Source organism: Mobula hypostoma, chromosome 5, assembly GCF_963921235.1.
Source record: "Mobula hypostoma chromosome 5, sMobHyp1.1, whole genome shotgun sequence".
Classification (NCBI taxonomy): Eukaryota; Metazoa; Chordata; class Chondrichthyes; order Myliobatiformes; family Myliobatidae; genus Mobula; species Mobula hypostoma.
In genome coordinates, this window is record NC_086101.1 from 114,960,418 (window position 1) to 114,982,561 (window position 22,144).

Consider the following 22,144-nt stretch of genomic DNA (forward strand, 5'->3'; position numbering starts at 1 on the left):
GAGACAGTCATTACCAACACAGAGTCAAGAGGAGACTGAGACAGTCATTACCAACACCGAGTCAAGAGGAGACTAAGACACCGTCATTACCTACAGAGTCAAGAGGAGACTGATACACAGTCATTACAACAGAGAGTCAACAGCAAAAGCATATATATTTATTGATTGAGATACCGCAGGGAGTAGTCTCTTCCAGCCCTTTCATCCACGCTGCCCAGCAACCGCCAATTTAATTCTAGCTTAATCACGGGACAATTTGCAATGTCCAATTAACTCATCAATTGGTAGGTCTTTGGACTGTGGGAGGAAACCCAGCCACAGGAATGAGCCTGGGTTATCTGGATTCCCCCCTCTCTCCCTCGATGCTGTCAGAGGATGGTACTAACGTTTTGGGCCTTCGGTTTGTGGATTGGACTATAGTTCAATTGGACTCTTGATTTTGTGCTTTTATATTCTGTGTTTTCACTCAGTCTTTCTTGTTGCTCTTTGTGTGATTTGGTGTTTTGTGTGGTTGGGACTGATGTTCTTGTTATTGTTTGAAATATTTATTTTTTTGAGTGCATAGGAGTTTGATGGTTTTTTTTGTATGGGATCCATGTTTTGCTTTGTTTTATGACTGTTTGTGGAGAAGACGAATTTCAGGGATGTATACTGTATACGTACTTTGATAATAAATGTTCTTTGAACGTACTGTAATGCATTGTGCTCACCACTACTCTACCGTATCAAGTCTCGGGGGAAAGAGGGAGTGGCATTAATTCATTGGCCAGTTGAAGAGCTGCCCAAGCAAGTTTGAACACTGTAAGGTTTCAGAGAGAGATTAACAAAGAGTGTCGACTGAAGCAGGTGATCCAGCAAGGCTGAGGCACAGACAATACCAACACAAAGTCTTCAGCAAAAACATATTTTATTTTATGTCAAAAACAAAAAAGCATTGGGAAGGGAATTAACACAGGATATCACAGATACAATGATAGTTCCATAACTAGAATCCATAGTTTCCTTGTGGGATACACACACCTTGCTGTTATCACTGCTGCTCCTTGCTAACCATGAGTAGTGGTGAATCGTTGGGAACTGGTTGGTTTTTGAAGACAGGAGGAAAAAGCGGTTCACCTCATTTCTGGTGCCTTACACCTCCCACCTGCTTGGATGCTTTACAGCCTCTCTGCACTAGCTTAGCTGTCTGTAAACTCCTTCTCTCTCTGGTAGCAATATCATAGGAAAATTAGCCCCAAAAGCAAAATTAGCCCCTTTCAATCATCTCCGCCATGAGCCATGAACATTGTCTCACCCTGTCTTCCCTTCCAGATCTGCCTGTTTCTTTAGGGATCTTTCTCACTGATTCTCAGTTCTGACTTACTGACACATATTTGACTCTCTTCCACTTCTTATCACTGTTCATTTTCTCTTTAGTTGTTTGCATCTTAGAATACATCTCTGATGATCTGTTTGGACATTTTTGGCTTTTCTTCTCTCTGTTTCTCCTTTTCTCTCTCCCCGTTTATCCCTTCCTCTGTCCATCTCTGTCTGTTTTCCCCTTCCCCTGGTTTTTTATCACTATCTACTTTCTGCCACAGTTGAATGTAACAAGTGAAACTGGTCCAGGGAAGTAGTGAGATACTGAAAGCCAAGGTTGGGACAGAGTAAGGCTTTGGAACAGCCTTTCTAATGTTCAGACAGCGTAGTGATTCAAACTGCTTGTGGGTGAAAAAAGTGAGAATTAAATTGAACTATTTCCTCTAGATGGTCATTTTAGCCTTGTGTCTTGAACAATGTCCATGGACGTGCTCAGAACGGCACTCCAATGAAATGATCGGGACTGGTGGAGGTCTAGCAGCAACGGGAGCGGAAGCAATGGAAAGAGTCTGAGCCGGCAAATAGTGGCGTAAGTTCAGTGACACCTGAGTGCGAACCACATAGATGGGTGGTGGGAATGACAGCACAGGGTGCAAGGCAGAAAAGGGAAATGACTCCTGCCAGCAGGGGTGGTTGATGGGCAGTTGGTAAGTGGCCTGGGCACATTGCTTGTAGCTAGAACTTGGTCAGTGCCATGGCACCATCATGAGCCTCCTCTGTGGAGAGAAACGCAGAATATCTCATTAAGCGGCACTAAGACTCAGCGGATTCACATAAACTCCTTAAAGCATAAATTAGCAATATCACAACATCATCTTGTTCTTTTAATATCTGCACACTCTTCCTTTAGAGCAAGGACCCTTAACTTTTTTTTTATGCCATGGACCAATACCATTAAGCAAGGGTTCCATGGGAACCCCTGCTTTAGGGAAGATGGTAACATGATGCGGTGAGCTGATAACACATTGTGACAACGTGGAGCAGAGCCATTATTATTTTTCTGTCTTTTTCTCCTGGGTACAGAAGGGAGAGGGCTTACAGTCTGATTGTTTCTGTCAGTGGGATACAATTTGATTACTCGGATCCCAGGTCCTAATCAGCTGCACCATCTAATGGAATGGTGGGACAGGCTGGAAGGGCTGAATGGCCTTTACTCCTCCATGCTATGATCAGGGATCAGTGCATAGGGAAAGCAGGCCTGCTTTCCTCTCCATGCTGTTTCATTGAACAGATATTCCTCAGCGAAAGGTGAGGTACCAGAGGACTGGAGGATAGCCAGTGTTGTCTAATGGAATTTAATGCAGGCAAATGCAAGGTGTTGCACTTTGGTAGGACCAACCTGGGTAGGTCTTACACAGTGAACAATAGGACACTGAGAAATGTAGTAGAATAAAGGGATCTGGGAATACAGGTCCATAATTCATTGAAAGTGGCAACACAGGTGATAGGATCATAAAGGAAGTTTTTGGCACATTGGCCTTCATAAATCAAAGTACTGAGTACAGAAGATGGAATGTTATGTTGAAGTTGTATAAGACTTTGGTGATGCCTAATTTGGAGAACTGTGTGCAGTTTTCATCACCTACCTACAGGAAAGATGTAAATAAGGTTGAAAGAGTACAGAGAAAATTTACTAGGATATTGCCAGGTCTGGAGGAGCTGAGTTATAGGGAAAGATTGAATAGGTTAGGACTTTATTCTGTGGAATGTAGAAGATTTGATAGAGGTACACAAAATTAAGAGGGGTATAGGTAGGGTAAATGCAAGCAGGCTTTTTCCACTGAGGTTGGGCGGGACTACAACCAGAGGTCATGGGTTAAGGGTGAAAGGTGAAAAGTTCAAGGGGAACATGAAGGGAAACTCCTTCACTCAGAGCGTAAAATGAGCTGCCAGCACAAGTGATGCATGCCAGCTCGATTTCAATGTTTAAAAGAATTTTTGATAGGTAGATACATGGGAGGGGTATGGAGGACTGTGGTCCCGATACAAGTCAAATGGCAGTAGGCAGTTTAAATGGTTTGGCGTGGACTAGATGGGCCAAGGGGCCGGTTTCTGTGCAGTAGTTGTCTATGATTATATGACTCTCTAAATGTTCTTCACTGAAGGAGCTACTTATCTTGTATTCTTGGCCCCATCAGGTTGTGCGTCCGCAGTCACTGATTATACTCAAAGCCAAGATCATTGGGCTTTTCAGAATATAGGGGAAGCAGATCAAGCAGGAAGGTGGAGATGAGATCAGTGATAAGCAGTGAGAGTGCCATGGGTGCCTGGTATGTGGTGATCCACTTTCTACTTGACATGTTCTGATGAAGATTCAGAATCAGAATCAGGTTCACTATCACCAGCATATGTCATGAAATTTGTTGTCTTTGCTGTAGCAGTACAATGCAATATATAACAACAGAAAAATGTGAATTACAGTAAGTATATATATACTTTAAATTGTCAAATAAGTAGTGCAAAAATAGAAATTAAAACGTAGTGAGTTAGTGTTCATGGGTTCAAAGTCCATTCAGAAATTGGATGGCAGGGGGGAAGAAGCTGTTCCTGAATCACTGAGTGTGAGCCTTCAGGCTCCTGTACCTCCTTCCTGATAGTAGCAATGAGAAGAGGGCATGTCCTGGGAGATAGGCACTACCTTTTTGAGGCATCGCTCCTTGAAGATGTCCTGGATATTACAGAGGCTAGTGCCCATGATGGAGCTGACTGAGTTTACAACTCTCTGCAGCTTATTTTGACTTTGTGCAGCAGCACCTCCACCCTTCCCCTATACCGGATAGTGATGCAGCCAGTTAGAATGCTCTCACAGTACATTTGTAAAAGTTTGAGAGTGTCTTTGATGAGACAAATTTCACCAAACTATATAGATAGGGTAAATGTCAACAGGCTTTTTCCACTGAGGTTGGATGGGACTACAACTAGAGGTCATGGATTAAGGGTGAAAGGTGAGAAATTCTTCACTCAGAGGGTGGTGAGAGTGTGGAACAAGCTGCCAGAGCCAGTGATGCATCTGAGCTCGATTTCAATGTTTAGAATAAGTTGGGATAGATACATGGATGGGAAGGGCATGGAGGGCTACAGTTCCAGTGCAGGTCGATGGGACTAGGCAGATTAAATGGTTTTGGCATGGACTAAGTGGGCAGAAGGTCTGTTTCTGTGTTGTACTTTTCAATGACTCTGTGATCCCTAATGAAATATAGATGGTGCCATGCTTTCTTTGTAGCTGCATTGATATGTTGGGCCCAGAATAGATCCTCGGAGATGTTGATACCCAGGAGTTCGAAATCGCTCACAACAGGTAACGCTGCTGCCTCAAAGTTCCAGTGACCCAGCTTTAACCTGGGCTTTTGATACTACCTCTGTGGAATTTGTGCTACCTGGAGATGTGCGGGTTGGTCGATGAACAGCAGGATACATTACCCCAGGTCTCTGTGGGTGGCAGGAAAATCGAGAGGAATGTGAGAGAGAATAGGTTCAGGGAAATAGGAATGATGGATTTCCCCTGAGAACTAACAGCGACTTGATGAGTTGAAACGCCTCTTTGATTGCTGAGAGAAATATAGTTCAAAGTTCGACAGAAACTCTCTGGAACTGCCTGTGAATTAGCGTCGATGTGTTGCTTTAACTTACCATTTTCTCCACTGTTCAAGTTGTTCTTGTACGGTATTTTCTGTTTCCTGTATTCCCAAAAAGATAGGGATCAGCCAATTCTCAGAAAGAACACCCACTCTGACATCATTCCCTACTTCAGGCCACCACAACCACATCCCCCCTTTTAATGTTCCCCTTGCCGTGTATAAAAGCTGTCCGATTGTTCAGCCGACATGTGTGGGTTTCCTCCAGGTGCTCTGGCATCCTCCCGCAGTCCAAAAACGTACTGAGTAGTGGAATAATGGGTCATTGTAAATTGTCCCCTGATTAGGTTAGGGTTAAATCAGGGTTGTTGGCTGTTGCTGGGCAGAGTGGCTTGAAGGGCCAGTAGGGCCAATCCGCACTCTATCTCTAAACAAATAAAATGAAAATGTGCATATTCCCTGGAGCAAGCAGGGTGATCCAGTTAGTGTATGTAAAGTGATATAGAGGGCTAGAGAGGACGAAACCGCCTCTTTTGAAAGCGAGGAGCTCCATAACAAAAACGTAAAAATTAGTATTTTGGATCACGAAACATTTCTTCTTGTAGAAGTTCCCTAGGCACTGAGGTCAGAAGTGAATTATCTTGGAGGGGCTGAATGGCCTCTTTTAATGCTGCTGAAGGTGCTACACAGTCAGAAGTGTTGTCTTGCTGCATGAGACATTACCAGCCCCTTCTGAGGCCCCCCAGAAAAGGGCAAGGAAGTTGTGCTCTATTGTTGATGGTATTCTTCCAAACAAGACCACCAAAAAGGTAAATCCACTCTGTGATGGTAATGGGATCTTGCTATGTACACTAAGTCTATCATAATGAGCTTGTTTTACCCACCAGTGGTTAAACTTCCAGTTGTGGCTCTTTTTGGAGTTCTGCTGAGAAAGGACTACTGGTGCTGTGCAAATGCAGAACCCTTGATGATGCTTGTCCTCTACACCTAATGCTCAGCCGTCATTGTCTGTCCCCTATACCTGGTTAAACGCAGCTCAGTCATAATCTGATTTAGATCTTCCCAAAAGTTATTTGTGTCGTGGCCCACTTCAGAAGACTTGCTTTTCTTGAACCTTCCCCACCCCCCCAATTTGCCACTCGAAAGACAAATGACCCCAATGGATTTTTAATTGTTTTGCTCTGTATTCTAACTTCACCACTCAACCTCTCTCAGGTACACCATAAGACTATAAGGTATAGGAGCAGAATAAGGCTATTTGGCCCATCGAGTCTGCTCCACCATTTCATCATGGCTGATCGATTTTCCCTCTCAGCCCCAATCTCCTGCCTACTCCCTGTATCCCTTTGTGCCCTGACTAATCAAGTATCTATCAACCCCTGCCTTAAATATACTCAATGACTTGGCTCCAGCGCCGCTTGTGGCAATGAATTCCACAGATTCACCACTCTCTGGGCTAAAGAAATTTCTCCTCATCTCCGTCCTAAATGGACATCCCTCTATTCTCAGGCTGCGTCCTCTGGTCTTAGACTCCCCCACCATACAAAACATCCTCTCCACATCAACTCTTTCGAGGTCTTTCAACATTAGATAGGTTTCAATGAGATCCCCCCTCATGCTTCTGAATTCCAATGAGTACAGGCCCAGAGCCATCAAATGCTTCGCTTATGTTATCAATCCCAGAATCATTTTTGTGAACCTCCATTGAATCCTCTCCAATGTCAGCACATGCTTTCTTAGATAAGGGACCCAAAACTGCTCTCAATACACCAAGTTTACTCCAACACCTACTTCCCCAGTTTGAAAACCTTTGTTCAATGGGGGAAGGTGCAGGGTCAAAGTATGTCCTCCCCTGTTCCCCGGCTAGTGTCACAAACTGGGGTCTTCCTTGGTTGCAGTGGATGACCATGATGTCTTCTGTGTCTTGTCATGCCCTTCACTATCCATGGAATGTTCTAGAACCGCCTTCCTGGCCGTTGGATGTCACTGTAGATCTCACCCACCCAGTCCGCCAGAGCTGGCTTCACATGCTGGGACAGGCATGTCCCTATCTCACCAGGGTGCTGGCTACCCTCACCTGGTTTATCCCACCTGTCAAAGCGGTGTACCAGGGTGTGGCTGCTGTCACATGCAAACAGCTACCTGGAGCCACAGGTCAGAGCTGAGTGTCCGGTGAGGCCCAAAGGTGAGTGAGCTGCCCCAGAATGGACATGACAAACCCCTTCACCATAGGTGCTACCTCTCCCTGGACACGCCAGATACTTGCAAGGTATTAGGAAGCTTAGAGAAATTTGTAGGTGGTAACAGTACAAGATCCCTTTGCTCTGTGCTGCTCAGAAAGCAGTCTGTTCCAGTAATGTTGGAACCGTAAGCTGATAAGCTGATAAATAGTTCCTTAAGGTTGTTATAGCTGAGGGTGGAAATGGGGACAAGTTCCCACTACCTATTAAAAACTCACAATGACACGCACCTCAAGTAGCCTCTGACAACCAAATCCAACTCCTGGCCTTCATGTGTGGCTTAGCTACTATCCCAGTGGAACTGTTTCTACTAACAGGAGAAGGTGCAAAGGTGGGCTACTGATGCCTTAAAATCAGTCACTTCAGGCAGACAAAGCTGGTCAGCTGTGGTTGGAAGCTCATCTAGGAGAAGGGAAACTCTGATCTCAAACCTCCTCTGCCTTGCCGCTGTACCCACTCATGGGGAAGGCTTCGGGAGTAACCCCCGAGGAAAAATCTGAAGCGTTGAGTTCAGTGCTGACTGGCAACTCCTGGTGCCAAACTGTATTGGTCCCTGCTGTTCCTTTGGGTTCATCAGCTCCGTGGAGAGGGGGAGCTTGTTACATAGGACACAGCTTGCTCTCCGTATCGTACTGCCCAGGCTTGCATATCTAGACAGCTAGGGTGCAGCATCCATGGTTGTCTCTGACAGTAGAGTTCTCAGAGAAGCTGACTTGTGTTAGTGAGACAAGTTCCACCAGTGTGGCCTTTTAGGTGGTCTTGGTTGTGGGAATACCATCAAGAATACAGATGAAATTCTTTCCTTGATTCTGCATCATGCTCTGAGGGGGTGGAATCTTTCCCACACTCCCCGTGACTGGTCAGGATGGCACTGAGCTGCAGCCTCCATTGAGGTCATGCTCAGAGTGAGTTGATTTTTAGGTTCATAGGGTTTGTTTTGGGGACAGAGTTTGGAGTTGCAGGTTAGGTTAGGTTTTAGGGACAGTGACGCGGTGGAGTTAGAGGTTAGGCTTGAGTCCAAGGGCAGTAATGCTCTAGACCAGGGGTTCCCGACCTTTTTTATGCCATGGACCAATACCATTAAGCAAGGGGTCCGTGGACTCCAGGTTGGAAACCCCTGTTGTAGAGACTGTTGTGTGTGAAAATCCCAGGAGATCAGCAGTTTCTGAGATACTCAAATCACTCCATCTGGCACCAACAATCATTCCACTGTCGAAGTCACTTAGGTCACATTTCATCCCCATTCTGAAGTTTGGTCTGAACAACAACTGAACCTCTTGACCATACCTGCAAGCTTCTATGCATCGAGTTGCTGCCACACGATTGGCTGATTAGATGTTTGCATTAACGAGGAGTACAGTTGCACCTAATAAAATGGTCACTGAATGTAGTTTTTCATAAATTCTATTGTATTTCTTTATTTTCCTGTAAATGTCTGCAAGAAAACAAATCTCAAGGATGTTGGGCCAGAAAGCTCTGTGGACAAAGACCAACGAGGACAAGGGCAGATGAACCCCCAGGTCAGCAGGTCCTAGGATCGGAGATCTGTGCGGGCAGGAGGTAGAAGTCGTGGGATCGATACCGAATTGGCGAGACTGGAAATTGAGACCCGACGGCTGAAACCATGGGTCCGCGAATCTGTGAATCCACTAGGGAAGCTGGAGGCCGGACATCTGCAAGTCTACTGGCCATTGGAGGCATGTCCTGTCTGTGTGTGTGAGTGGGTGGGGGAGGAAAGAAAGGGGCCTCACTTGCTGTTGTTGTTGCTTGTGTTGTTTTGCTGAGGATTGTGGGCATGTTATGTTGGCGCTGGAATGTATGGCGACACTCGAGGGCTGCCCCGTTATTATTGGTTACCAGTATTTTACCTGTAGCTGCAGCAGTAGACTCCCAGTCCGATGACAACGATGAGCAGCAAGGCCAGTGGGACAAGAACGGCAATGAGGATCACTTGAGGGTCATAGTCTGGCTGAACTACAGTGCAAAAGAAAGTCATAAGTGAATGACCTTAACCTCTTCCACTGGTCTCAGCACGAGTGTGAGAACTATTTGCATCTCCAGCTTACTGGATTCTGTCTACACAGCCAGCCTGTAACCAAATTTCCCACTTACTCCCTTGGCATGTTCGGACTCAACAATTTAAACATCTTGAGTAACACACACAAAATGCTGGAGGAACTCAGCAGGTCAGGCAGCATCTCTGGAGAGGAATAAACAGCCGACATTTCGGGCCAAGACCCTTCATCAGGCCTGTAAAGGGAGTGGGGTGGGGGGTGTGTGGTAAAAGCCAGAATTAAAAGGTAGAGGAAGGGGAACGAGTACAAGCTGGAAGGTGATGGGTGAAGCCAGGTGAGGGAGAAGGTGAGTGGGGAAGGAGGGTGGAATGAAGTGAGAGCTGGGAGGTGACAGGTGGAAGGGCTGAAGAAGAAAGAATCTGATAGGACAGGAAAGTGGAGCATGGGAGAAAGGGAATGAGGATAGGCACCAGAGGGAGGTGATGGGCGGGAGAGGTGAAGAGAAGGGGGTAAGAGAGGTGCCAGAATGGGGAATAGAAATAGGGAGAAGGTGGAGGGGGAGAAATTATCGGAAGTTAGAGAAATTGATGCTCCTCCAACCTGTTTGAACTCATCATGGCAGTAGAGGAGACAATGGACAGACATATCAGAATGTGAATGAGGGCACTTTCAGGTTGGAGGAGCAACACCTCATATTCCATCTGGGTAGCCTCCAATCTGTCAGCATGACTGTCACTTTCTCCTTCTGGCAACTCCCTCCTCCTTATGTCTTTATCCATTCCCCATTCTGGCTTCCCTCTTACCCCTTCTCTTCTCCTCCTTCCTTACATCTCTCTGATACCCCTCCTTCTTCCCTTTCTCTCATGGTCCACTCTCTCCTCCTATCAGATCCCTTCTTCTTCAGTCCTTCACCTCATCCACCTATCACCCTGCAGCTTCTCACTTCATCATGTCCCCTACCCACCCACCATCCCCCTCACCTAACATCTGCCAGCTTGTATTCCATAAAACCAGAAAACGTAGGAGCAGAATTAAGCCATTTGGCCCACGGAGTCTGCTTCACCATTTCCCTCTTAACTCCATTCCCCTTCCTTCTCCTCATAACCTTTCATGCCTTGACTAACCAGGAACCTATCAACTTCTGCCTTAAATGCTCCCAGTGTCCTGACCTCCACAGCCGCCTGTGGAAATGAAATCCACAAATTCACCACCCTCCAGCTAAAGAAACTCGTCTTCATCTCTGTCCTAAAGGGATGTCTCTGTTTTGAGGTTGTGCCCTCTGGTTGCAGACTCCCTCACCAAAGGACACAACCACTCCACATCCACTCTATCAAGGCCTTTCAGTATTCAATAGCTTTCAATGAGATCCCACCCTCTCCCCCATTCTTCTAGATTCCAGCGAGTACAGGCCTAGAGCCTTCAATCACTACTCATATGATAACCTTCCCCTTCCTTTCTAGTTCTAACGAAGTGTCTTGGCCCAAAACATTGATGACTGTTTAGTCCTCTCCATAGATGCTGCCTGATCTGCTGAATTCTTCCAGCACTTAATGTGTGTTGCCTTGATTGTAAAATTGCATTCTTGTCTTCAGATCACTCCATACCCACTATCTTCTCCGGCCCTAAATCTACAGGTGATACCTGTGCTCCTTATTTGTAGACTCTTGAGCAGCCTGGAGATCCACCTCACTCTATTCCACATCCACTCTCTCAAACGCTGAAAGGCCTCGATGGAGTGGATGTGGAGAGGATGTTTCTTATGGTGGGGGAGTCTAAGACCAGAGGGCACAGCCTCAGAATAGAGGGACGTCCATTTAGAATGGAGATGAGGAGGAATTTCTTTAGCCAGAGAGTAGTGAATCTATGGAATCCATTGCCACAGACAGCTGTGGAGGCCAAATCACTGGGTATATTTAAGGCAGAGGTTGATAGATTCTTGATTAGTCCAGGCATGAAGGGTTAAGGGGAGAAGACAGGAGATTGGGCCTGAGAGGGAAAATGGATCAGCCATGATGAATTGGTGGAGCAGACTCGATGAGCCAAATGGCCTAATTCTGCTCCTATATCCTATGGTCTTATTGTAATCACTAGTAATAGTGGTAGACACAACCAATGCGTCAGGATTTAGAATTCCTTCCAGAAACCTCTCTATGTGTCTGAAAACCTAGCTCTCTGACCAAACCTTTGGTCATCAGTCCTGTTATCTCCTGATATGTCCAAGTGCCAAGTGTTGTGTGTACAGCTCTCAGGGTGCATTGTGCATGGGCATTTTGCTCTGTTTTGAGCATAATACAAAGCAGGCTCCTATTTATCCAAAGGAAGAGAATGAGAGATAGAGAAAAGGGACAGGGAAGAGAGATTCAGAAAGTCTTGACACAGTGTGAGAGACAGTTTCAGAAACGCAGAGTGAAAAGTAATCATGAAAACGTGCAGAGAGAATGAGGATGAGGGGGGCAGAGGGAGTGAGGATGAGGAGGCAGCGAGAGCGAGGATGAAGGGGGCAGAGAGAGCGAGGATGAAGGGGGCAGAGAGAGCGAGGATGAAGGGGGCAGAGAGAGCGAGGATGAAGGGGGCAGAGAGAGCGAGGATGAGGAGGCAGAGAGAGCGAGGATGAGGGGGCAGAGAGAGCGAGGATGAGGGGGCAGATAGAGTGAGGATGGGGGCAGAGAGAGTGAGGATGGGGGCAGAGAGAGCGAGGATGAGGGGGCAGAGAGAGCGAGGAAGAGGGGGGCAGAGAGAGCGAGGAAGAGGAAGGCAGAGAGAGCGAGGAAGGCAGAGAGAGCGAAGAAGAGGAGGGCAGAGAGAGCGAGGAAGAGGGTGGTAGAGAGAGCGAGGATGAGGGGGCAGATAGAGTGAGGATGGGGGCAGAGAGAGTGAGGATGGGGGCAGAGAGAGCGAGGATGGGGGGCAGAGAGAGCGAGGATGAGGGGGCAGAGAGAGCGAGGAAGAGGAAGGCAGAGAGAGCGAGGAAGGCAGAGAGAGCGAGGAAGGCAGAGAGAGCGAAGAAGAGGAGGGCAGAGAGAGCGAGGAAGAGGGGGGTAGAGAGAGCGAGGATGAGGGGGCAGATAGAGTGAGGATGGGGACAGAGAGAGTGAGGATGGGGGGCAGAGAGAGCGAGGATGAGGGGGCAGAGAGAGCGAGGAAGAGGAAGGCAGAGAGAGCGAGGAAGGCAGAGAGAGCGAAGAAGAGGAGGGCAGAGAGAGCGAGGAAGAGGGGGTAGAGAGAGCGAGGATGAGGGGGCAGATAGAGTGAGGATGGGGGCAGAGAGAGTGAGGATGGGGGGCAGAGAGAGTGAGGAAGAGGGGGGCAGAGAGAGCGAGGATGAGGTGGCAGAGAGAGCGAGGATGAGGTGACAGAGAGAGCGAGGATGAGGTGGCAGAGACAGCGAGGATGAGGTGGCAGAGACAGCGAGGATGAGGGGGCAGAGAAAATGAGGATGAGGGGGCAGAGAAAATGAGGATGAGGGGGCAGAGAGAGTGAGGAAGAGAGGAGCAGAGACAGCAAGGAAGAGAGGGGCAGAAAGTGAGGAAGAGGGGGGCACAGAGATCGAGGAAGAGAGGAGCAGAGAGAGTGATGAAGAGAGGGACAGAGAGTGTGAGGAAGAGAGGGACACAGAGAGCAATGGAGAGAGGAGAGAGAACGATGGTGAGAGGTGAAGAGAGAATGAGGAAGAGAGGGGCAAAGAGCATGAGGAAGAGGGGTCACAGAATGTGAGGAAGAGCAGAGAGAGCAAGGAAGAGGGGGACAGAGAGCACGAGAAAGAGAGGGACAGAGAGAGTGAGGAAAAAAGTGGCAGAGAGAGCGAGGGAAGAGGAGGGGGCAGAGAGAATGAGGAAGAGGGGGCAGCAAGACAGAAATAGTGAGAACAGAAAATAACTGTTGTGTATTTAATTATTTCAATATTACCATTTGATTAAGCATTCTTATTCATTTAAATAATTAATTATGAGTTATATGTGTAATGTGTGAATTGCATATGTCATCATGTGACCACATGATAGGTGTGTGCCTCACTTAAAGTAAGCGAAGTTAGACCCGCATTTCGGACTCCCATATCTTCCTTTGAATTAGTTTAATGTTTTGAAGTTACAAAACGTAATTATAATCATCAGCTGAACCTATTGCTGGGCATCTAAATTTCCAAATTCCAGTCTCAGGATATATAAACGTAATGAATATGAGGGCCAGTGGTTTGATATTTACCAGTGATCTCCTCTTGCTCTGTCTCGCAGTTCCTGCCGGTGAATCCAGGTTCACACGTGCACGTGTAGCTCTTTCCCGAGGGGACACAAGTTCCTCCATTCTGACAGGGGTAGGCTAGGCATGGCCCATCTAAGGAAGAGGGAAGAGAAAGAGGTTAGTGAGAACCAGTGAGGTGTTCTATCTGCTGGTTCTTTGGGCAATCAGAATGGAATTGCAGCTTTCTGCAATTCACATGTTAAGACAATGTGCCTGGTAACCCAAGAACCATTATCCGAGTTGAGCCATTGAGTTCAAAAGTCAAGATATTATGTTGCACCTTTATAAAGCTCTGGTTAGGCCACATCTAGATTATTGTGCACAGTTCTGGTCACCCCACTGTAGGAAGAATGTTGAGGCTTTGGAGAGGGTGCAGAAGAGGTTTAGCAGGATACTGCCTGGTTTAGAGGGAATGTGCTATCATGACAGGCTGGATAAACTTCGGCTGATTTCTCTGGAGTATTGGAGGCTGAAGGGAGATCTGATAGTGGTTCTAGAGATTATGAGAGGCACAGATAGATGCCTGGGAGTGACTGTATCCCAGGGTAGAAATGTCTAATATCAGAGGGCTTGCATTGAAGGTGAGAGAGAGTAGGTTCAAGGGGGATGTGAGGGGCAAGTTTTCACTCAGAGAATGGTGGATGTTTGGAATGCACTGCCTGGTATGGTGGTAGAGGCAAATACATTAAGGGCTTTTAAGAGACGTTTGGACAGGCACATGGATGTGAGGAAGATGGAGGGATTTAGACATGGTGTAGGTAGAAGGGATTCATTTCGGTGCTTTTTAGCTGGTTTGGCACAACATTGTGGGCAAAGGGTCTGTTCCTGTGCTGTGCTGTTTTATGTTCTATGTTCTAATCAGGCCCAAATAATTTCAGAGCTATCACTCTCGTTGGTCTCTTGGATAGGCCCAAACCAAGGGCCCAATGATCAGGGTTAAGCAGAGTAAAGATCTCTCTGCACTGTCCCCAGCACTCCTAGGGCTACAACACTTAACACTAGACACACCCATCCCCAATCAGTATGAACCACCTACAGAGTCTGGAGCTGGAGATAGAGAATTTGCTTGGTTTAATTTACTTCTGCTGAGGGGGAAAAGGCAAGGAAGCAATTTTAGAGTCATAGAAAAGTACAGCACAGAAACAGGCCCTTTAGCCCATCTGATCCCTGCCGAAACCATTTAAATTGGCTACTCCCATTGACCTACACCGGGATACCTCCCTATCTACGTATCTATCCAAACTTCTCTTAAATGTTGAAATGGAGCTTGCATGCACCACTTGTGCTTGCATCTCATTCCATACTCTCACGACTCTGAGTGAAGAGGTTTCCCCTCATGTTCCCCCTAAACTTTTCACTTTTCACCCTTAAACCATGACCTCTAGCTGTACTCTCACCAACCTCAGTGGAAAAAGCCTGCTGGAATTTACCCTATCTATACCCCTCATAACTTTGTATACCTCTATCAAATCTCCTATGTTCCAATCTTCTACATTTCAAGGAATAAAGTCTGAAACTATTCAATCTTTCCTTATAACTCAGGTCCTCCAGTCCTGGCAACATCCTTGTAAATTTTCTCTGTACTCTTTCAACCTTTTTTACGTCTTTCGTGAATCTTGGACTTGATTAGTGTTATAACAATGCTTTACCAGAGGTCTTACCAGTTTCCTAATGGTAGAACATAATCACCTTGGTCTATTCAATTCCCTGAATAAGAAGGGCCAATGTCCATCCCATATACCTTCCTAACTGTGTTGGCCACCTAAAAGGCCACTTTCAAGGAAACATGGGCTCCAGGGTCCTTCAGTTCCTCAATAATTCTCCAGCCACCATCATTCATGGTCCCCTTTATTAGAGCTTCCAGAATGCATCACTTCATTTTTTTTTAGTTTAAACTCCATCAGTGATTTTTCAGCCCAATTCACCAAAGCATCTATATCTTTCTGCAGTTTAAGACTATAAGACCGTAAGATATAGGAGCAGAATTAGGCCATTTGGCCCATCGAGTCTGCTCCACCACTTCATCATGGCTGATCCATTTTCCCTCTCAGCCCCAATCTCCTGCCTTCTCCCCGTATTCCTTCAAACCCTGACCAATCAACAATCTATCAACCTCTGCCTTAAATATACCCAATGATTTGGCCTCCACAGCCAAGTGTGCAACAAATTCCACAGATTCACCACTCTCTGGCTCAAGAAATTCCTCCTCATCTCTGTTCTAAATGACGTCCGTCTATTCTGAGTCCATGTCTTCTGGTCTTAGACTCCTCCACCATAGGAAACATCCTCTCTACATCCTCTCAAGCAGGTAGATTGGGAAAATCAGGTTGGTGCTGGATTCCAGGAGGGGGAATTTCTAGAGTGCCTACAAGATGGCTTTTTAAAGCAGCTCATGGTTGAGCTCACTAGGGGATCAGCTATTCCGGATTGGATGTTGTGCAATGAACCAGAATTGATTAGAGAGCTTACGGTAAAAGAACCCTTAGGGGCAAATGATCATAATATGAATTCACCCCTGTGGAAGTGGTGGAGCAGACTCAATGGGCTGAATGGCCTAATTCTGCTCCTATATCTTTTGGTCTTGTGGTCTAAGTGAGGCCTCACCAGTGTTTTATAAAGCCGCAATATTGCATCCTTGCTTTTATATTCTAGTTCTCCCGAAATGAATGCGAACATCGCATTTGCCTTCCTCACCACTGGCGCAACCTGTAAAGACTACCTTCCACACAAACACCTCCATTAATCTTTGTGACATCCACAAACTTTTTGATCATGCTTCCGACATGTATAACAAACAGCAAAAGTCAGGTCCCAGAACTGATCCTTGTGGTACCCCACTAGTCACTGGCATCCAACAGTACAACTCACTGGCTCCTATTGGCAAGTCAAGTTTGAATCCAATTTTCCATTGTGCTGTATCCCAGAACTAAAGATGCACCAGAGGGCGACTTCTTTGAGTTCATCTGTGAAACAGTTTAAATTTGTTTCTTCTCTTTAATGTCACTTCTCTCCTTTTCAAGGTGGCTGGGGTCCTGTTGGAGTCCATGATCTACAGCTGCATTCAAATTGCCGTTTGTCATAGTTATGAGTTCCTGCTCTCGGCTCTCGGAACTCACCGAGCGGCCTGGAAGACATGTGCCTTTGGGGTGTGGCCCTGCGTCCCTGTGGACAACCTGATTCCTTGCTGGTGTCACCAATGGAAGTGTTGCGAAAGGGTTTGTGGAACATCGAGACAGCAGTGCACACCACTGTCGAAATAAGTGACACTGCAGACTGTAACACTGAAACAGCAAGCTGTTTGTCCCCCTCACGCCGTGGCAGAAGTGACACCTGGTCTCTCCCTCACTAGAGATGTTGAAATATTGGGATGAACAGTGTTTTTTTGATGGACTCTAGATCATAGGCTCTTTGGGGCGCTTTGCTATTGCTTGCATCATGGGTGGTGGGGGCTGATTTTTTGCTGAGGCAGGTGGAAGGAGGGGGAGGGAGAGGGTTAATGTTTTTGCTGTTGCTTGTGTGTGGGGGAGGGGGGCTTTGGAGTTCTAATGTTTCCCTGTCATTCATTCTTTAAGGTTTTTCTCTCTGTTTCATGGACGTCTGTGAAGAGTAAGAATATCACGTTGTATATTGTATACATTCTCTGATATTAAATGAAACCTTTGAACTAACCTCTTGAACTGGTTTCCCATGCTGGAACCTTATCAAATGCTCTATTAATGTCTGTGTATATTATATCTAATAGCCAGCCCTCATCGATGCTTTGTTTTCTTGTTAAAGAATTCTATCAATATGGTCAGATGGATTTACCCTTGACAAAATCCCTTGTTATCTATTTCTGACCTGTCCCTGCCTTTCCACATGATCATTAGTCTGCTACTTTTCCAGCATCTCCACTACCACTGGTGTTAGGCTCACAGGGCGATAGTTACTAGGCTTATCTATAGCAACACACAGAAAATGCTGGAGGAACTCAGCAGGTCAGGCAGCATCTATGGAAAAGAGTTCAGTCGATGTTTTGGGCCAAGACTCTTTATCCGGACTGGAAAGGAAGGGGGAAGATGCTAGAATAAAAAGGTGCGGTGGGGGGGGGGGGGGAGGAGGGGAAGGAGGATAGCTCGTTGGTAGATGAAGCCAGGTGGATGGGAAAGGTAAAGGGCTGGAGAAGAAGGAATCTGTTAGGGGAGGATCTGGAAGCTTTTCCATGCCACCTTTCTTGAAAAGGGGACCATGTGTACTGTCCTCCAGTCATCTGTTAGCTCACTTGTGCCCAGTGGAAATTTAAAATATCTCAGCTACAGTGGCAGCAGTCTCTTCTCTTGCCTTGTGCATTGGTATTAGTGATAATTCTAAGTACTACTTATTTATTTATTATGTATTCTCTTTCTTTTTATATTTGCACAGTGTGCTGTCTTTTGCACATTGGTTATTTGTCTATCCTGCTGGGTGCAGTCTTTACTGATTCTATTGTGTTTCTTGTATTTACTGTGAATGCCGACAAGAAAATGAATTGTAGGATTGTATATGATGACATATATAGAATGCGCTTTGATAATAATTTATTTTGAACTTTGAACTTTAATTCTGCCAACTAGAGCATGCATTCATTGATCACACAAGTGGTGCATACAAGCTCGGATTCAACGTTTAAGATAAGTTTGGATAGGTACATGGAAGGGAGGGGTATGGTCGCGGTACAGCTCGATGGGAGTAGGCAGTTTAAATGGCTCGGCCTGTTTCTGTGCTGTACTTTTCTATGACTCTATGTGATCGCCTTTGTAAAGTAGAAACCAACATGCCCTAATGTGCAAAAAGCAAGATCCCATAATTCCCCAGACCTTTTCTGATTGGCTGCCGGCGATTAGTAGTGTTTCATGGGGTTTTGTTTTGGGACCGCATCCTCATATGAAGTATGTCAATGATTTGGATGACAGAATCAATGGCTTTGTGGCCAAGTTTGTGGACAATATGAAGATAGGTGGAGGGGCAGGTAGTTCAGAGGAAGTAATGAGGGTACAGAAGCGCTTAGACAGATTAGGAGAATAGGCAAAGAAGTGGCAATGGAATACGGTGTCGGGAAGCATAGAAGGAATAAAAGTGTAGACTATTTACTAAATGAGGAGAAAATTCAAAAATCTGAGGTGCAAAGGGATTTGGGAATCTTCATGCAGGATTCACTAATTGTTAATTTGCAGGTTGAGTCCGTCATGAGGAAGACAAATGCGGTGTTAGCATTCATTTTGAGAGGACGAGAATATAAGAGCAATGTTGTAATGCTGAGGCTTTATAAGGCCTCACTTGAAGTACTGTGAACAGTTTTGGGTCCCTTTTCTAAGAAAGCATGTGAATGAGAGGGTTCAAAGGATGTTCACGAAAATGATTCCAGGAATGAAAGGCTTATCATATGAGGTGTGATTGACGGCTCAGGGCCTTTACTCAGTGGAAAATGGAAGAATTGGATGCGGGGGGATTTCAGTGAAATTTACCAAACGTTGAAAGGCCTAGATAAATTGGATGTGAAGAGGATGTTTCCTTTGGTGGGGGAGTCTAAGATCAGGGGGCACAAACTCAGAATTGAGGAACATCCATTTACAATGGAGATGAGGAGGAATTTCTTGAGCTAGAGAGTGGTGAATCTGTGGAATTCATTGCCACAGGTGGCTGTAGAGGCCAGGTCATTGGGAATATTTAAGGCAGAAGTTGGTAGGTTCTTGATTAGTCAGGGCATGAAGGGATTCGGGGAGAAGCCAGGAGAATGAGATTGAGAGAGAACTGGATCAGCCATGATAAAATTACAGAGCAGACCAGATGGGTTGTGTGGCCTCATATATAATTCTTACTGTAATTTATAGTTTTTTTTAATGTATTGCACTTTTAAATGTATTCAGGAAAATTCTGTTCAGTAACGCATGGGATGCCTCACCACTCCCACCCTGTGGCCGCCTGCCCCTTGCCCGTCTGCACTGTACCTTTGAAGCAGCCAAATGTGAAGTTGTAGACGGTGCATACTTGGTCTGTTACGCACTGTGTGGGTTCACACTGGACAGTCTGTGTGTTGCCACAGACGCAGTCCTGTTGGCAATCACCCAGGAGGAAGTGTTCCTGCAGCTGTGGGAAACAAAAGCGGGAAGCAGTTAAAGGCACCTCAAGGTGTATACACCAACCAGGAGGGATTTCCCAAAGGGAGACTCTTGAAAATGATGCCCGGGGGAAGGGTGGACCCCAAAACAATATACAGGCCAGTGTATGGACCTTAAAACCTGGATGGAGGAGTGGGTGATGGAAAAAAGGGCCTCCGCTTCAGGAATGGAGCAAGGTTGAAGAGAGCACATTATCGGCCTTGCTTATGCAGGGCATTAACCAGAATGTGGATGGTGTCACAGGGATGAAGGCTACTGGCAAATCACCTGGATTGATCAGGATCATTTCATAGAGTGGAAATGCACAGGAGAAGACCATGGTGCCCTAATTCACTCTGAAAGATATCTACAGCCTATTGCCTCCACATTTTTCTCTCTTTCTTTTGGGTGCAAGCCTCTGAGAGCTCATGTGTTTTGTCTCAGCGGCCCAGTTAGAGGCATAGAGTCTAAAACTACAGCACAGAAACAGGCCTTTTGGCCCATCTAGTCTGTGTGGAACCATTTAAACTGCCTACTCTCATTGATCTGCACTGGGACCATGGCCCTTCATACCCCTACTATCCACGTACCTATCCAAACTTCTCTTAAACGTTGAAATCAAATTAGCACCCACCACTTGCGCTGGTAGCTCATTCCACATTCTCACCACCCTCTGAGTGAATATGTTTCCCCTCATATTCCCCTTAAACTTTTCAACTTTCACCCTTAACCTATGACCTCCAGTTGTAGTCCCACCCAGCCTCAGTGGTTTAAGCCTGCTTTCACTTACCCTAACTATACATTTTATAATTTTATATACCTCTATAAAATCTCCCCTCAATCTTCTACGTTGCAAGGAATAAAGTCCTATTCAATCTTTCCCTATAACACAGGTCCTCCAGACCCAGCAACATCCATGTAAATATTTTCTATCCTCTTTTAGTCTTAGATACGTGACCAGAACTGCACACAATACTCCAAATTAGGCCTCACCAATGCCTTGTACAACTTCAACATAACCTCCCATCCCCTGTACTCAATACTTAGATTGAAGGTCAATGTGCCAAAAGCTCTCTTTATGACCCTATCTACCTGCGACGCCACTTTCAATGAATTATGGACCTGTATTCCCAGATCCCTTTGTTCTACCACACTCCTCAGTGCCCTACCATTCACTGTGTAAGACCTACACTGGTTGTTTCTACCAAAGTGTAATGCCTCACCCTTGCCTGCTTTAAATTCCATCTGCCATTTTTCAGCCCATTTTTCCAGCTGGTTCAGCTCCTGCTACAAGCCACGATAGTCTTTCTCACTGTCCACTACACCCCCCAATCTTGCTGTCATGGGCAGGAGGAGAAGATGGCGACGCAACGCAGCGCGCGCAGCCTCTCCGGTGATGAATATCTGTAATCTGTTAAGTAGGGTGCCGTGCACAATTCTGATTTGATGGAGGCAGACGTGAGAGCACGGAGGAACATCTGGAAAAACTTCTGAAATGCCTTTTTCACTGCCGCCGCAACTGCGTGATCCGAAATCTCCGGAGGGGAAGGCCTCGAATCCTTGACTTTGCCTGTTGCTTGGCGACCAGGGCCGGGGTCAAAGTGCTCGGCAGAGATGGTGCTCAGTGTCTGAGGCTCGAAGTTTTTGGACAGATTCAGAGTTGGACTGTGGTTGGGTGCTTCCAGGGTGCTGCATCGGCAAGTTTGCGGCGCTGGAAGCTCATGGCAGGGAGAGTTTCTCCCTTCTACCATCTGCGTGAGATGTTGGGCTATCAGGACTTTGAGACTTTTTTTTACCGTGCCCATGATCTGCTCCTATCAAATTACGGTATTGCTTTGCACTGTTGTAACTATGTGTTATAATTATGTGGTTTTTGTCAGTTTTAGTCTTGGTCTGTCTTGTGTTTCTGTGATATCATACTGGAGGAACATTTTTTAATGCATGCATTTCTAAATGGCAATATATGAGGACTGAGTGTCCTCATAATCTAATCTGCAAATTTGCTGATGCATTTACCCACATTATCATCCAGATCATTGATATAGATGTTAAACAACAATGGACCTAATAAAGGTTTGTAGCTCCACACTGTAATTTGCCCAGTGGGTACCATTACTAATATGATTCAGTAATAATATTTAATCGTACAAAAGCAACACACACAAAATGCTGGAGGAACTCAGCAGGTCAGGCAGCATCTGTGGAAATGAATAAACAGTTGATGTTTTGGGCTGAGACCCTTCTTCAGGACTGGAGGAGTGTGAGGTGGAAACTTGGTCACCAGAAGGAGAAATTGATATTCATACCATCAGGTTGGAGGCTACCCAGTTGGAATATAAGATCGCCCTGAGGGTGATCTCATCTTGGCACAAGAGGCGGCCACGGATCGACACATCGGAATGGGAGTGGGAGAAGGAGTTAAAATGTCTGGCCACTGGGAAGTCCCGCTTGTGGCATATGATGTGGAGGCACTTGACGAAGCGTTCCCTCAATTTACGATGCGTAATCACACTACTCCGTTGGTGTTGGTGCTCCGTCTATACGTAACCATTCCTACTGAATTTGCTTCCACTGCCTTGTTCAGCAGAAATTTCCAGATC

At 46.0% G+C, this 22,144-nt stretch overlaps 1 protein-coding gene across 1 annotated transcript in view; it reads right to left on the reverse strand.

The window, feature by feature from the left end:
• Positions 1 to 876: 876 nt before the first annotated feature.
• LOC134346945 (IgGFc-binding protein-like) overlaps positions 877 to 22,144 on the reverse strand; it is a 235,050-nt gene continuing 213,782 nt past the window's right edge. Inside the window, exons 96-100 of the mRNA XM_063048829.1 lie at positions 19,395 to 19,533; positions 13,393 to 13,521; positions 9,043 to 9,148; positions 4,990 to 5,036; positions 877 to 2,075 (exon numbers count right to left, since the gene is read on the reverse strand). Of these exons, the coding sequence (XP_062904899.1) occupies positions 2,035 to 2,075; positions 4,990 to 5,036; positions 9,043 to 9,148; positions 13,393 to 13,521; positions 19,395 to 19,533 (462 nt within the window). The 3' untranslated portion in view covers positions 877 to 2,034. The remainder of the gene's footprint in view (positions 2,076 to 4,989; positions 5,037 to 9,042; positions 9,149 to 13,392; positions 13,522 to 19,394; positions 19,534 to 22,144) is intronic.